We start from the raw sequence: 13,210 nt of genomic DNA, 5'->3' as shown, positions 1-13,210 counted from the left end.
CATATCTGTTAAAATTTCAGAGCTTGGGCCACTGGCAGTCTTTTTTTTTTTTTTTTTTTTTTTTTTTTTTTTCGTGGTTGCAATATGAATTTAGTTTTTTCGTGGTGATAATGCATAATGGATCTAATTTAACTGATTTTACTTTGTGGCTCAAAGCCAGTTGAGTAACTTGCCTTTACTGTAGACTTCTTCCTTTGACTCTTGTCTTGATGAGGCCTCCTTGTTTGGAGTTCATATCTATGTAAAGAGGTCTGTGGTAATGTGTTCTGAAGGTGATAAGGTATATTATAACACCGACTTGGTTTGTTAGACAGCATATAGATGTGCATGGGGCAGGGGCATGTAAAACTAGTAAGTGGATATTCTCAACTGGTGAGACATTCCTGATGCATTCCCTATTGATAGGTTTCTGTATCCCACCTATTTACTTATGTAATCACCTTTTAATGTATATAATTTTTCTAAACAGGTTTAAGGTATTTGCCGATTTTGAAGAATATGTGAAGGCCCAGGAGAGAGTAAGCAAGTTGTACAAGGTAAGAGTATTAAGGTGTATGAATCTCAAATTAAAATCTTTCTCAATGTAATTTATAGCCAAGGTATTTGTCATGAACAAATTACAGCCTTACTAATGGTAAGATCAGACACCCATTTTCTGAGGGAAAACCTGTTCCAGCTGACAGCCACCATAATTATGTAGAAAATGTACAAGTATTGTACTCGCTGATCTCTTATGCATTGCATGAGAAGTTTGTCCCTGGGTTACTATACTTTTGAAACATGTTATTTCTGTACAGAGTTGCCTGTAGGTTTAAATCCATGGATTAAAAGAAATTCAGTTGGCTCAAGACAGGATGTGATAGCACCACCTCAGAGAGTGACCTTGAGCAAGTCTTTAATGAAGGATTTTAGCAGTGGTGGAGACCTAGGTTGAGCAATGAGGTGATGAATACAGCGTGTGAAGGACAGAGCGTGGGAGTAAGGTGGAGAATATTGTGGTTAACTGCATTGAATGACATATGTGATGTAGCTAATGAGGGAGTGTAACCTGATGAGCAGCAGTAGTAGAGCAGAGGCCAAGGAATGCTTAAAATGACCTACACTGAGTGGAGGTTGGGTATAAACTGGGATGATGTAGGGACTGTGTTCAGGTTTTGGGTACATACTTGGTGAGGTTAACTGTCCAAGGGATTTTGTGGTTATAAATGTCTAGTTCTGCTCATCATAGGTCACAGTTTGGGAGTTGAAGGAGGATAGTAGTGATGGCTGGGCAAAAGGAGAGGCATTTTCAGGGAGCAGCTGAGTGCGTCTAATGTTGGTGCAGAGCAGTGACCACAGGTCTTGCCATTTTATAACATTGTTTTAACTTTTATTTTTGGGAGACCTGGAGATAGGTTTGGATAGAAGCATGCAAGAATGAGGGGAGTGGATATGGGATTACTAAAGTTACTTTAGAATTAGTGAAAGTTCTTTTCCTTATCGCATACCAATATTGTTTATTCTATATATATGAAGGCCAGACTTGGTCTGACACCTAGCAGTATGAGACTACACAGTCATTTTAGTAAAATTCTGAATTCATGGCTATACCATCTAGGAAAGAAGCTTTTTGGATTGCATAGAAGTTGACTTAATGGACTTAGTAAGGCATTCAGTTTGCAGCTAGGAGATTGTCAGAGGAGAGTCATGATATTGTATGCAAGTGTTTGTTTAAAAAGCATGTCAAGATACTGAGCAGAGGGCTTGAGAACCTCAAGGTACCCCTGTGCTGACTGGTGGAGAAAGGGAGAGCTTTAGTAAGCCATCAGAGTGTGACTGCTACTGGACAGACCCCTTGAAAACTGAAGCTAAGTCTGTTAACACTTTATCCAGCTATTGAAAGGTTGACACATTTGCCTTGTGTTTTATTGGTGTCTGAATAAAAACAAACGTTTCAATGTTGCAGTCCTGATTTCCTGCCATGTAATACATTGGCCGGCCTGACTACCAGAGTAAAAAATCTCCCTCCTTAGGCTGGCAGATGTTCTATCCAACATCAGTATGCTTGAGTATATAGGGAGCCAGCCAATGCCATGATATGTCTCCTTGCAGTCACTGCACAAAGCAGTATTTCGGTGAGTGAGTCAGATGCAGACACCAGAGAAGTTATCTGAAAGCTTAGTACCCTTTTGGGGCACACTTTCTTGCTTTAACCCATATCAGATGAGGTTAACAATTCTCTGCTATGGCAAGCAAATCCCACACAGACTTCTGTTCACAATCACCTGTCTAGGCCCTGATCATGACATTTCTAATAGTTACTTCTGTGCCAGTTTCACATCTAGGGCCATCAGGCATAGGGTCGAGATCTTAGCCAAACATCTTAGTCTCTCACCTACTTCACATCATCCGATGGCATCTGCTGGTTGTCCTGAGGTTGAGCTCCCCAAGTAGGATGGTTAAGGGGGGAAAAAGACCCAAGCTGAGGGCCTCTGACAGTCATTCTCAGTCTGCCGGTCCCCCAAGGCTTTTTATTGCTGAGGAAGTCAAGGTGCTTTCACAGCCCCCTTTTGTGAAGTGGTGGCAGAGGCCTCTGTAGGCAACTGGAGTCAGTGTTGGGTCTGGGGTCGCTCAGGAGACCCCTGCGTCTGAGCGATGTTTTACTGGCAAAATCCTTTTGCAGCGTCCGCCTACATCTGCTCATACTTGGAGACTGGAGTCGGGGTTGTGGGCATACCTAGGCCCAAGGCCAGAGCTACTTCTAAGGGTTCAGTCTGTGCCTAGACCTACTAGCTCCCATGTACAAGTATATCAGTAGACCTGGTGAGGTAAGCTGAAGACTGTCTTTAGTCAGAGCTACGCAATCTCCTTTGGAGCCTTCCCCAGGTAAAAGGAAGAGGGATACCACCTCTGAAGGTTTGAGCCTCCTGATTCTGAGGATCCTGACTAGGAGGAATCTGAGGTTGGACTCTTAATTACTAATGAAGATTCAGATTCTAGAGTCTGCATCTTTGCCTCCTAAAGACATCACCTTTTGGGGAAACTCCATGCCATGAGGGAACATTTCCAGTGTGAGGCCCGGGAATACCCACAATCGAGGATTAGGGAATTTCATATCCTCCAGAACACAAGCCTTTGGTTATCCCAACAGTGTTAGAGATTGTAGAGGCTGTTTATATGAATTATTGAATTCAGATTCTTTTCCTCCAGTCCCTCAAACCAGATGGGTTCTACATGGTGCTGGACTTGCATAAATACCTCCTCAAGAATCCTGATGACCCAGCGGTTCAGTCCAGGACCCAAAGGAGCAAGGGCTAGCTGTTCAAAAATTCCTTTACCAGCTGACAAAGGTTCCTTGATAAGGGCCCTCATGGCTGAACCTAACTGCCAATGTCATGTGATTAAATACAGACAAACTTGTATCAAATGAAGCAAAAGATTTCTTCCGTAGAGGACTAGAACATTTCCAAAGAATTGTTTGACCTCTTGTCATTCCAGATCCCAGGTAGCGAGGCACTCTACACCGTGGCTGTGATGGTATGGAAGCCTCCAGCTGAGCTGCAGTCTCTAGTTCTGTCATTAGAAGGCATGCTTCACATGGTCTGGAAGGGTCTGCTCACCAAGCAGTCTGTCCTGCTGGATGCACCCCTGGACATAGACTTCCCCTTTGGTCTAAAAGCTGAAGCTGTGTTCAAAAAGAAGCAAAATCTATACAGACTGTTTTGTTAGACTTCCAAGTTCCTACTCCTGAGTCTTAGTAGGAATTCCCACTAAACACTGGTCCTTTCCCTGTCTGTCAAAACCCCAGAGATAAAGACTTCCAAAGACTGCACTAATTGCAAAGCCCCAGGCAGCGGCGGTCCTCAAACCCCCAAGGCAGGTGAGTTCCAGGCCACAGGGTTCTGGTAGAGTAGCAGTGACTCTCCCATTCCCCTCCCCCTTGCACTCGCTCTCCCCCAAAAAAGGTAGTAGGAAGACTAGGACGAAGGCTATCCCTGTTCAAAAGAAAATGGGTCCCTCATCACTTTAGAATAGTGGGTTCTGAATATCATCTAAATGTTTACAGGATCTCTTTCAAAGAGCCATTAAGATACTCTGGTTTCCAAAATCGGACTCCCATTCTCAATTTGTGTTTGCATGGCTCAGTGGAACAAGTCCCACAAGTCCCAGAACACCGAAAAGGAAAGGGGATCTAAGGCTTTCTGGTTCCCAGAAAGGAAGGCGGCTGGCCTATTCTAGATCTCTCCAATCTCTATGTCCTTGCTGGTACCAAAATTCAATGTTGACTCTTCAAAAGCTTCTACCCACGATAGTGCCCCAGGCCTTATTTGTCACCCTGGATGCAAGCTATGCTTACTTGTACATTCCTAGAGAAACTGAGCAGAAGTTTATTTCAGAGCTGGTACCAGTCGCTTATCTGCAGTGCCTTTTAAGAACCCTGGGAGCAGTACATGAGCCAGAGTACTTGGCCACCCTGTACAGAACATGGAGGGGGGGGTTCAAGTTTATCCATCTAGATGACTGCCTTATTCAAGCTGCAAGTCTATCAAAGCTCCTTGGGGGGATGTAGCCTTTACTCAACCTGACCTCCTTTGGGTTTAGCATAAATCTACGCAAATCCAACACAGACAAATCCACTAGGATACATTTCCTGGGAGCTCTTCTGGAGTCTTCCTTCAAAAGGCCTTTCTCGTGGAGTGTCCTTTCTGACTCTGCTTCCAAAACATCATGCAGAGACCGTTCCGGTCAGCCAGGGAATTTTTCAGAGCATTAGGATGCACAGCATCTACTATCCTCATTCCTCTCACTAGGCTACACATGAGGAAACTCCATTGGTACCTGTGTGTGGTGCCAGCACTCGGTGACCTGAAATTCGGCTGATCCCTTGCCTTGAGGACAAATTTGCATGGTGGGCACAGGCTTAACCACAGAGCCTGGGGCTCATTTTCAACACCTTCAATCCCAAGGGAAATGTCAGGTCTGAGACTAGCACAAACTGGAAAGAACTGATTCAAAAGGGCACAGTAGCTTTCAAAGAAAAATGGAAACCAGGAGTCCTGTTGGGCAGAACACAGTACCACTGTCTTGTGATGCATAAGGAGGCAGTCCCTTTTTTAGTCTGTCTACTAGCTATGCAGATCTGGGGCAACTGTGGGTTTGCACATGGCACCAATACTTTTTCAAGGGGTTCAAAACACTCAAGCAGATCACTTCCGCAGGAACTTGATGGATCCCCATGAATGGCATCTGCAACAGGAAATGTTTCTCAGCATAGTCCAGAAATGGAGAACCCTACAAATAGACCTCTTTGCCACCAAAGAAAATGCTGTACTAAAGATTCTTTTCCAGGAGAAAACTGCTCACAGCCTGGAAGACTGATGCTTTCTCCTTCCCTTGGACCCATTTCTTTTTATGCGTTTACCCTCCCTGCCTCTTCCTCAGGTTCTCCTAAAACTCTGGGGGTGAGGCATGAGTAATCCTGATAGCACCAGACTGGCCCAAGCAGCACTGGTATCCTCTGCTACTAAATTAACCAACAAAAATCTGGCAGTTAACTCTGTACCTTCTGACTCTGGACAGGAGGTTTGTGCATCCCAATCTGCCAGCTCAACTTGGATAATCTTCCAGCATCCATCTGAGCTTGCCCTAAGCAAACCATTTGGACCTTGAGAATGGCCAGAAGGCTTAGTACTAGGAATTTTTTCTGACAAGTGGAAAAGATTCTCCATATAATGTTGGCAGAAAGGCCTCAATCCTAATTCAGCTAATATCTAATCCATTTTACCTTGCTTGGCTAGCCTGATGGACACTATCCTTTTCCATCAAAAGTCATGCCTCTGCAATTTTAGCCAGATCTGTTCCTCCTCTTTTCACACCCCCTGCTGTAAAAATTCATTAGGGGGACTATCTAGATCATACATGCCAGGAGGCAGTCCACACCTCCATGGGACCTAATTTTTGTTCTGGAAAAGTTTCTGCTGACCTAAAATTTTTTAACTTAAAAGACCGCCTTTTTAGTCACCTCAGCTAGGAGGATCTCTGAGCTGCTATTTCTCATGGCAGTGGAACCCTTTTTTCATATTCCACCCAGACAGTATCCCTCAGGACTAACTCATCCTTTATGCCCAAGGTGGTCACAAACCCATCCTTGAAGCAAGCCGTACACCTGCCCATCTTCCCCAACCCTCAACTGGGGGAGAGAATCCATTCCTTGGATGTGCATAGACTGCTCTGCTACTTGACTGAACTTAATATCTGATCAGCTCTGTGTCCTTTGCCACGGGCTCTGAAGGGAAGCCAGGTTCCAAACGGACCATTTCCAAGTAGGTATCTCACTATTTCCTTTTGCTACAGCCATCATGGTGAAAAGCAACCTGAAGCTGCCAGGACACTTTCTGCTAGGGCCACTGCTATCTCTGCTGCCTTCTTAAAGGGAGTTCCTACCAAAGACATTTTTGGAAGCTGGTACCTGGTCATCTGTGCATACCTTTGCCGAACACTACCACTTGGCTCTTCAGGTTTAGAGCAAGATTTGCCATTGCCATCCTACAGGGCATCTTTTCCTCTCCATAATCTTCCTTCCACCCTCCTCACTTTGCGTTTGCAACAGTGAAACGCAAAGAACATAGTACAGTTGTGTCCACTTGCCATAAATGTAGATGTTGGAATTAATTCCCTGTTGTAGTCTCTCCCTCCCCCCTTTGCCTACAAGACCCTTGCTTATTCATCCTGGAGGCTCCTACATTCTACTGGGAAAGAAAATAGTGTCTGCTGGCTCCCTGTATACCCAAGCCTAATGATGCTGATGTTGGATAGGAAATCTCCCAGACTGAAGAGGGAGATTTTTACTCTGGTAGTCGGGCCAGCAAAGGGCTTGCATGGCAGGAAATCCCACAAGTCAGGACTGCAGCAATGAATACACACCATCTACATTTATGGCAAGTGTACACAGCTGTACTTTGTGGTGCTGTGGGCTGCTTGATCCCATGTTGAGAATTCTTGCAAGAGAGGGGGGACTGTATGGACACTTCTAGTAGTTTAGAAAAGGGCGGCAGTATAGCAGGTCTAATTCAATCCCTCTCATTATGGAGAGGGATAATGTAGAATTTTTCCAGAGGGATAGGCTTCCTGTAGAGGCATGTCTATTACAATAGAAACTGGGTAAGCAATGGAACTGGTAGTTAACTTAAGGTACTCTGTAGGGAGGTTGCCATCAAAAGGTGAACCAGGTTCCAGTAACTTGGGTACATGGCAAACACTGGACTGGTTTTAATACAAAGAAAAAGGTTGTAGAGGAGCCCTTGGTGAGGGCAACTTTACTTTCTATGAAATAAGAATTTGAGATGGTGTCTTAGATTCTGGGTGACTATATAAATGGTTTTATCCTAGGATGTACAATGGCTTGGAGATTCAGAATTTTTTTTTTAATTTTACTTCTGCAAGTGTCACTAATATTGCTTCTTAGTATCCTTTTTGGTAAGGATACAAAGTTCTTGTAATGCTGTGAGTTTTGGGACAACTTGTAGCTGTTCCTTCCAAGCCTTGTTTCTAGTGTGTGAGATTTCTGTTTGGAAAGACTAGAAGCATGGCTAGCTTTACCTCTATCCTTGGTGCAAGATTTAGGATGTTCAAGAATATTTTGTTAAATGTATCCACTGACTTTTCCAGGGGTACTTTTTTATGAACAGAGGTATCCGGGTTAGTTTTGAGAAGTTATGGATTTTAGTAAATGTGCTGTGGCACATGGGTAGAAAGTATATCCCCATGGGAATCCAGAAAACACCTGAGGTATTTACCGAGTTCAGAGATGGTCAGGAATGGTTACATTTGATGTAATGTATGGAAAATCACGAGTTGTTTGAAGCCATAGATCAGTACTAGCTACTGGGGGAATACTGGGAAAATTCTGCCAGTCTGTGTCAACATCCCTCTAAAATTGGTTTCATTTGAAATACTTGATGGGGGATGACTGCAAATATAGATATTTCTTGGAGTGTATATAGAGCAATACAAATGTTTGGGGTTTAAGGGGAGAGGAGTTCAGTGTTTAGGAATTTGGGTAGATTTGTTACAGGAAGTATTGGGATATAGAATAGTCATAACCACCTGTTTTTATGAATTGATTGTAGCCAGGGTGTAGAATTTCCTATTTTATAGGCATTTTTGTGAGATCTAGGCATGAAGCTCACTTTACTAGAGATGTTATGGAAATTTTACAGAAATGAATTTAATTGCATGTTTGACATTAGTATAGGGTTCTGAAATAGAGGTAGGTGAGAAAGTTGGGGTAATTTTAGGGTGAATAATAACACTTGCTGTCATAATAGAATAAATATTTTATTTTGTTTCAAAAATTTGAGATGAAATGCCATCAGGAAGTTTGTAATGAGTATGAAATGTAACCACTTAAACTGTCACCAGCTTGTACTGCAGCCTACAAGTGTTCATATGTTCCCAGCATAACTAGCAATGGTGCTGAGCTTTAGAAATGAGCAGTAAAACTCAGTGTTAAAGGCAATGCATGGTAATTGGATACAGTATTGGTGTAAGTAAACATTTCTTGTGGACAACTAAATGGGAAGTATTAGGCATTCTTAATGTATTGGATACTACATAGCCTTATAGTATTAGTTAAATTTGTAACTGTTGTAGCTCACTTATTTATAAAGTCAGTATGTTATGCTGGCTAATCACCAAAGTTTGCATGTTTGGCCAATTTAAATATGCTGAAATACCAAACCACACTAATTGGTTCCAAAGTAACCATACATTTCATGTTGTCATGAAATGTGTATTTCTGGAAAAGTACTGCTGGCTGCAAGCCAGAATATCTTATCCTAATCTATTTAATAGCCCAGAGATGGAGTTTTGACTCCTCAGAAATGGCCTGGTTTGAACCAAAGTATGAGATCAACTAATAGTGCATGCACTCCTCTATTGGAAATGCATCTGGAATTGGCAACATTGGATTCATTGAGACTGCACAAATGTTAAGAGTTTTGAATGAGTTTCTGTTCTGGCTGGCTCTGGGAAGTGCTGACATCTGATGTAGCCCATAGAATTTTTGCTGTCATTTGAGTTTTAATTCCTGTAAAACAATTGATACAGAACATTTTAAATTTGTACTAGTTGGATGACTTGATCGATGGATGATTAATGGCCTTCACATGCATTAAGCTAAAAGAAATTAAATTCAAAAATATGCATAGGGCTGCTGATCAGAGATTTGAATAAGGATTGGATGATTGAGGAACCTGCAACTCTGCCAGTAGAGGGGGGAAGTCCTGCACAAGTCTGCTGCATTAAGTACCAAGATCCACACCGGTGATAGGTACGCGATTGAACTGCTGCTGAGGTGACGTTAGTTTGGAACTGGAAAGCAATTGTACATCCACAAGTCCCCGGCAGTACTGAACTTCATAGAAATGTTTGCATCCTCAGTCCTCAGTGTAGTCTGCTTTACAAATCTCCTTTATATTGGAAGTTGGGACGCGTGTGGTTAAGTTTACTGACCCAAACTTTCTCATCAGGCTCTGTATGCATTTTGTCAAGCTTAATACAAGTAGATTGACTCTAACACCACCATTTTTAGGGTAATCAGTGTTGCTGAAGACTGACAAAATTGGGAGTCTTTGAATTCCTTTCCCTACTTAGAGAAGGGATGAGGCACTTGCCTCTTTATCTGAGGCTTTTCAGCTTAGGTTAGTCCCTTATGTCTTTGTTGCTGTCCTCTCAGCAGCGAGACTGAGCCATCTCCCAAGAGACTGTATGCTCTTGAAATTCTGTTTTCATGTGGAATAGAGGCCCTTGGAGCAATTTCATATGTTCTGAGTGCTGTCCTTCTTGGCATCCTTTGCTTGGTGTGCCTGCCACTTCTGGTCTTGCAACACTCTCTTCTAGACAATTTGCCTCCTTAAATTAAAACACTGGACAATTGTGCACCTGCCTCAGAATTCTGCTGACACTGCTACCAGTTATCCTTTTGAATATCAAATCAGTTTGGAAGACCTTAAGTTGCTGGCAAAACCTTTTTTTTGTTTTTTGGGTTTTTTGTTTTTTGCACAGTTGTAATATTTTTAGCTTCGGGACCCATGCTGAATCTTTATCCAGTTACAGATCTGCATGTTGAATGTATGTTTTAATGTTTTTTGGTACTCTGATATACTACCATACTAGTATGTGTGATGCACTACGCATACATCCACTCTGATCTGGTAACCATTTCAGCTAGTCCAGGCACACAAAAAGTGCAAAAAGTATGTGCAAGTCAAAGCATCTGGGGGGGGGGGGGGGGGTTGCAGATTCTACATGTTGACCATAGTAATGACTTATCTGGACCTGTGAAGGAGAGGTTAACCTTTACTAGGGTTCTACTTTGAGCAGTCATTGGCCACCTCTGCTTGGAAATTAGCTCATTAATATCTGAAAGTAGCCATGTATAAGGACTTTTTTAATTGGCTTTTTAGTTAGATTTATTGCAACATCCATACACATGGTACTAGAATTGGAAACAGCAGCCAGAATCTTATTGAAAGCCTGCCTTATTTGGCTATTAAAGCCAAGCTCCTAAGTGTGCTCCATGTTAGGTTGCACACTGTTTAAGTGGAGCAGTGTGTTAATTGTAAGTCTTGTAAGATTGATGGAAAGCAACAGTAATTTGTGCTTCAAGAAACTTTACAAGATGGTAACCAAAGTGAGTGAGTTAGGTGGGTTTGGGGATGGGGGGGGGGGTGGAGATCATCCTTGCATTGGCTGCAGGAAGACTTGAACCTATGGAGCAAATAACTTGTTTGTCCTCCATGCAGCCTCCTGACTCCAGTCTGTCAGCTGGCCCACACATTCCCATTTACTGGGATTAGTGCCAGCTGAGGGGGGGGGGGGGTCATTTAGGCATCCATTAGAGGTTTATTTTTTCATGCCCAGGTTTCTGTATGCATTAGGTCTTGGGCCCTTCTCCCTCTCCTTCCCATGATGTTTGTACTCCTGGGATCTCCATCCACCAGGGATTCTGTCTCCGAACATGCACGTTGGGCATAAGCTTCCAAAATCTACCCCAAAAAGGTGAGCCAGCAAAGCCACATTGCTGTCCTCCCCCATAGTCACCCCTGTCAGATGCTTGAGCTGATTCTGCCAGTGTCTAGGTTTTTCTCTACACCAGTGGCACTGGTAACTAGAACATTAGCACAGAGCATATATGCGGGAACATAAAGGTTTTTTTTACTCAAATGGAGAAGCTGTCTACAGCGGTTTCAATGCAGCATATTACACTTATGATGTAGGTGATAAGTTTAAACAGTTATTCAAAGGCGTAACGTCTCCAGATTTGTCATCGTCCCCAACCCCCATTTTGAACAAGGGGCTTTAACATCTTGTGATCTGTTAGGTCATTGCACCTTGGCAAAAACTTCAGTGCAGTTTCACTTTGTGGCATCTGCAGTCTTGACACTGCAGCTGCTGTTCCCTCTTGGTATACCATGAGTAGTTCAGTCAAGGTTGTTCTATGTACAGTGACTCTTGGCCTTCATATGGGGAAGACTGAAGAGATGTTTGCATTTTTAGTGGGATGATTTTTTTTTTACAACCAGCCAAACTCTTTTCTAAGGAGCAAGTACTTTTGTTTCAGCTCTGTGTACACTTGTATGCTTTGGAGCCTGTTTATTTCTAATTCTTAACTAGGTTTTCATGGCAAAGTTGCATGCTTGGAATTGGTGAGAGGGTACTGGCCACATCTAGCTGGTTAGCTCTTTGCCCTTGAGGATGGCAGTTGGTTTCTAACTGCTACATGGGTACTGCAAGTGTCACAGGATGCTGGCAATCATTGTTGCTATGGTGCTGCTAACATCTATAATGCCGAAGAGCATCACATTTGGAAGTGGAACAAAATCAAAACCTTTTCCAATCTTAAAAGGCTTTAAAGCAAGTGCATCAAATATAATTGTAGATGCAGGTCATAATTGCTGCTGCAATGCAGTTAATCACAAGTGGGAGCCATCGAATGGTGGGTATGCACCCGTCTGACCAGACTTCAGATCTTCGAACATTCCCATCATGGGCAGGATTCTTGCCTGCAGTTGTCAGCAGGATGGTGGATAGAAAAGGGAGCAGCCTGTTGGCTCATTTGGTAACTTATCCAGTACTGGCATCCAGTTGACCAAGTATTTGTTTGGGAATTTTATGCACAGTTTACCCTTTAACTGTTTTTGGATCTCTGTGCAGGTGGCATCCCCAGAAAATGTGCGCCTGTGGGAGGTATTTTTCTACATCTGTCTCTGAAGATAATGCATCTTTGTTCTGTCTTCTGAGCATCCAGAGTTTGACCTTAAGCCAAATGATGCATTCTCTACTTTGGGAGAGTAATTCTAGTAGCTCATGACAGCAAACTTATAAATCTTACTATAATGGAGAAATCCGAAATTTGTAAACCCATAGGCGAGGGTGTTGGGCTGTAACGTGACCCTCTTGGCTTTGAGGCCTTAAAGATGAAGGCATGCAACCCTAAATTTTCAACACAATTCTGCTTATGAAGGGATAACTGCCTTGAGGCCAACAGCAGGAAGTGACTGATAACTGACTCATGTCTGGAAGCGAGATCTGCATGCTGGTAAATGCTAATGTCACTTTTCTGCACTATTTCCTCCTTTTGTTGGTGGTGATTGTCCTAACATTTTTGTTCATGCCATAGCCACTGGATGGTCATCAGGAGTTGGGAGCATGAGCCTACCTAGAGTTCAGCAAGAGACCCCCCCCCCCCCCGGCATAGAAGGCAGTGATTCTCTTTCTTGGCTGTTTTTGCAATAAATAGGGCATCCACACCTAATATCCAGCACTTGCTTGTGTGCATGGATAAAGCCCCCAGGTGCCCAGAGTGTCTGATCAGTGTTTTAGATAAATAAAAAAAATAAAAAAAAAAAAAAATCTGCTGCTGTCTTAACTTTTGATAGGGGGTCTAAAGAGAAATACCTGGCAGTAACTTCTAGTTACAGCTACCCTATCCACTTCATTGGAAACTAATTGGAAGAGACTTTTCCACAGTGCAGTCCTCTGCCTTATTTGCCCTACTCATACCAGAGTCTGTCTTTATTTTTCCTGCCTCTGTTCCCTTTGTGGGAACTATCAATAAGGGAAACCTGATAGGGTAATTTTCAGGCGAAGAGATTAAAAATCTCTGCTCCACAGCAGTATCAGTTTAGCTCTTGAATATAGCATACTGTGGTTGATCAACTATTAAGAC

At 42.9% G+C, this 13,210-nt stretch overlaps 1 protein-coding gene across 1 annotated transcript in view; it reads left to right on the top strand.

The window, feature by feature from the left end:
* Positions 1–13,210, top strand: part of PYGL (glycogen phosphorylase L) — a 292,076-nt gene that overhangs the window by 254,236 nt on the left and 24,630 nt on the right. Inside the window, exon 19 of the mRNA XM_044074307.1 lies at positions 470–536. Within this exon, the coding sequence (XP_043930242.1) occupies positions 470–536 (67 nt within the window). The remainder of the gene's footprint in view (positions 1–469; positions 537–13,210) is intronic.

This window comes from Protopterus annectens, chromosome 6.part0 (genome assembly GCF_019279795.1).
Source record: "Protopterus annectens isolate FY-2018-M chromosome 6.part0, PAN1.0, whole genome shotgun sequence".
Classification (NCBI taxonomy): Eukaryota; Metazoa; Chordata; order Ceratodontiformes; family Protopteridae; genus Protopterus; species Protopterus annectens.
Note: the sequence above shows the minus strand (reverse complement) of the source record. Positions and strands in the feature narration are given on the sequence as shown.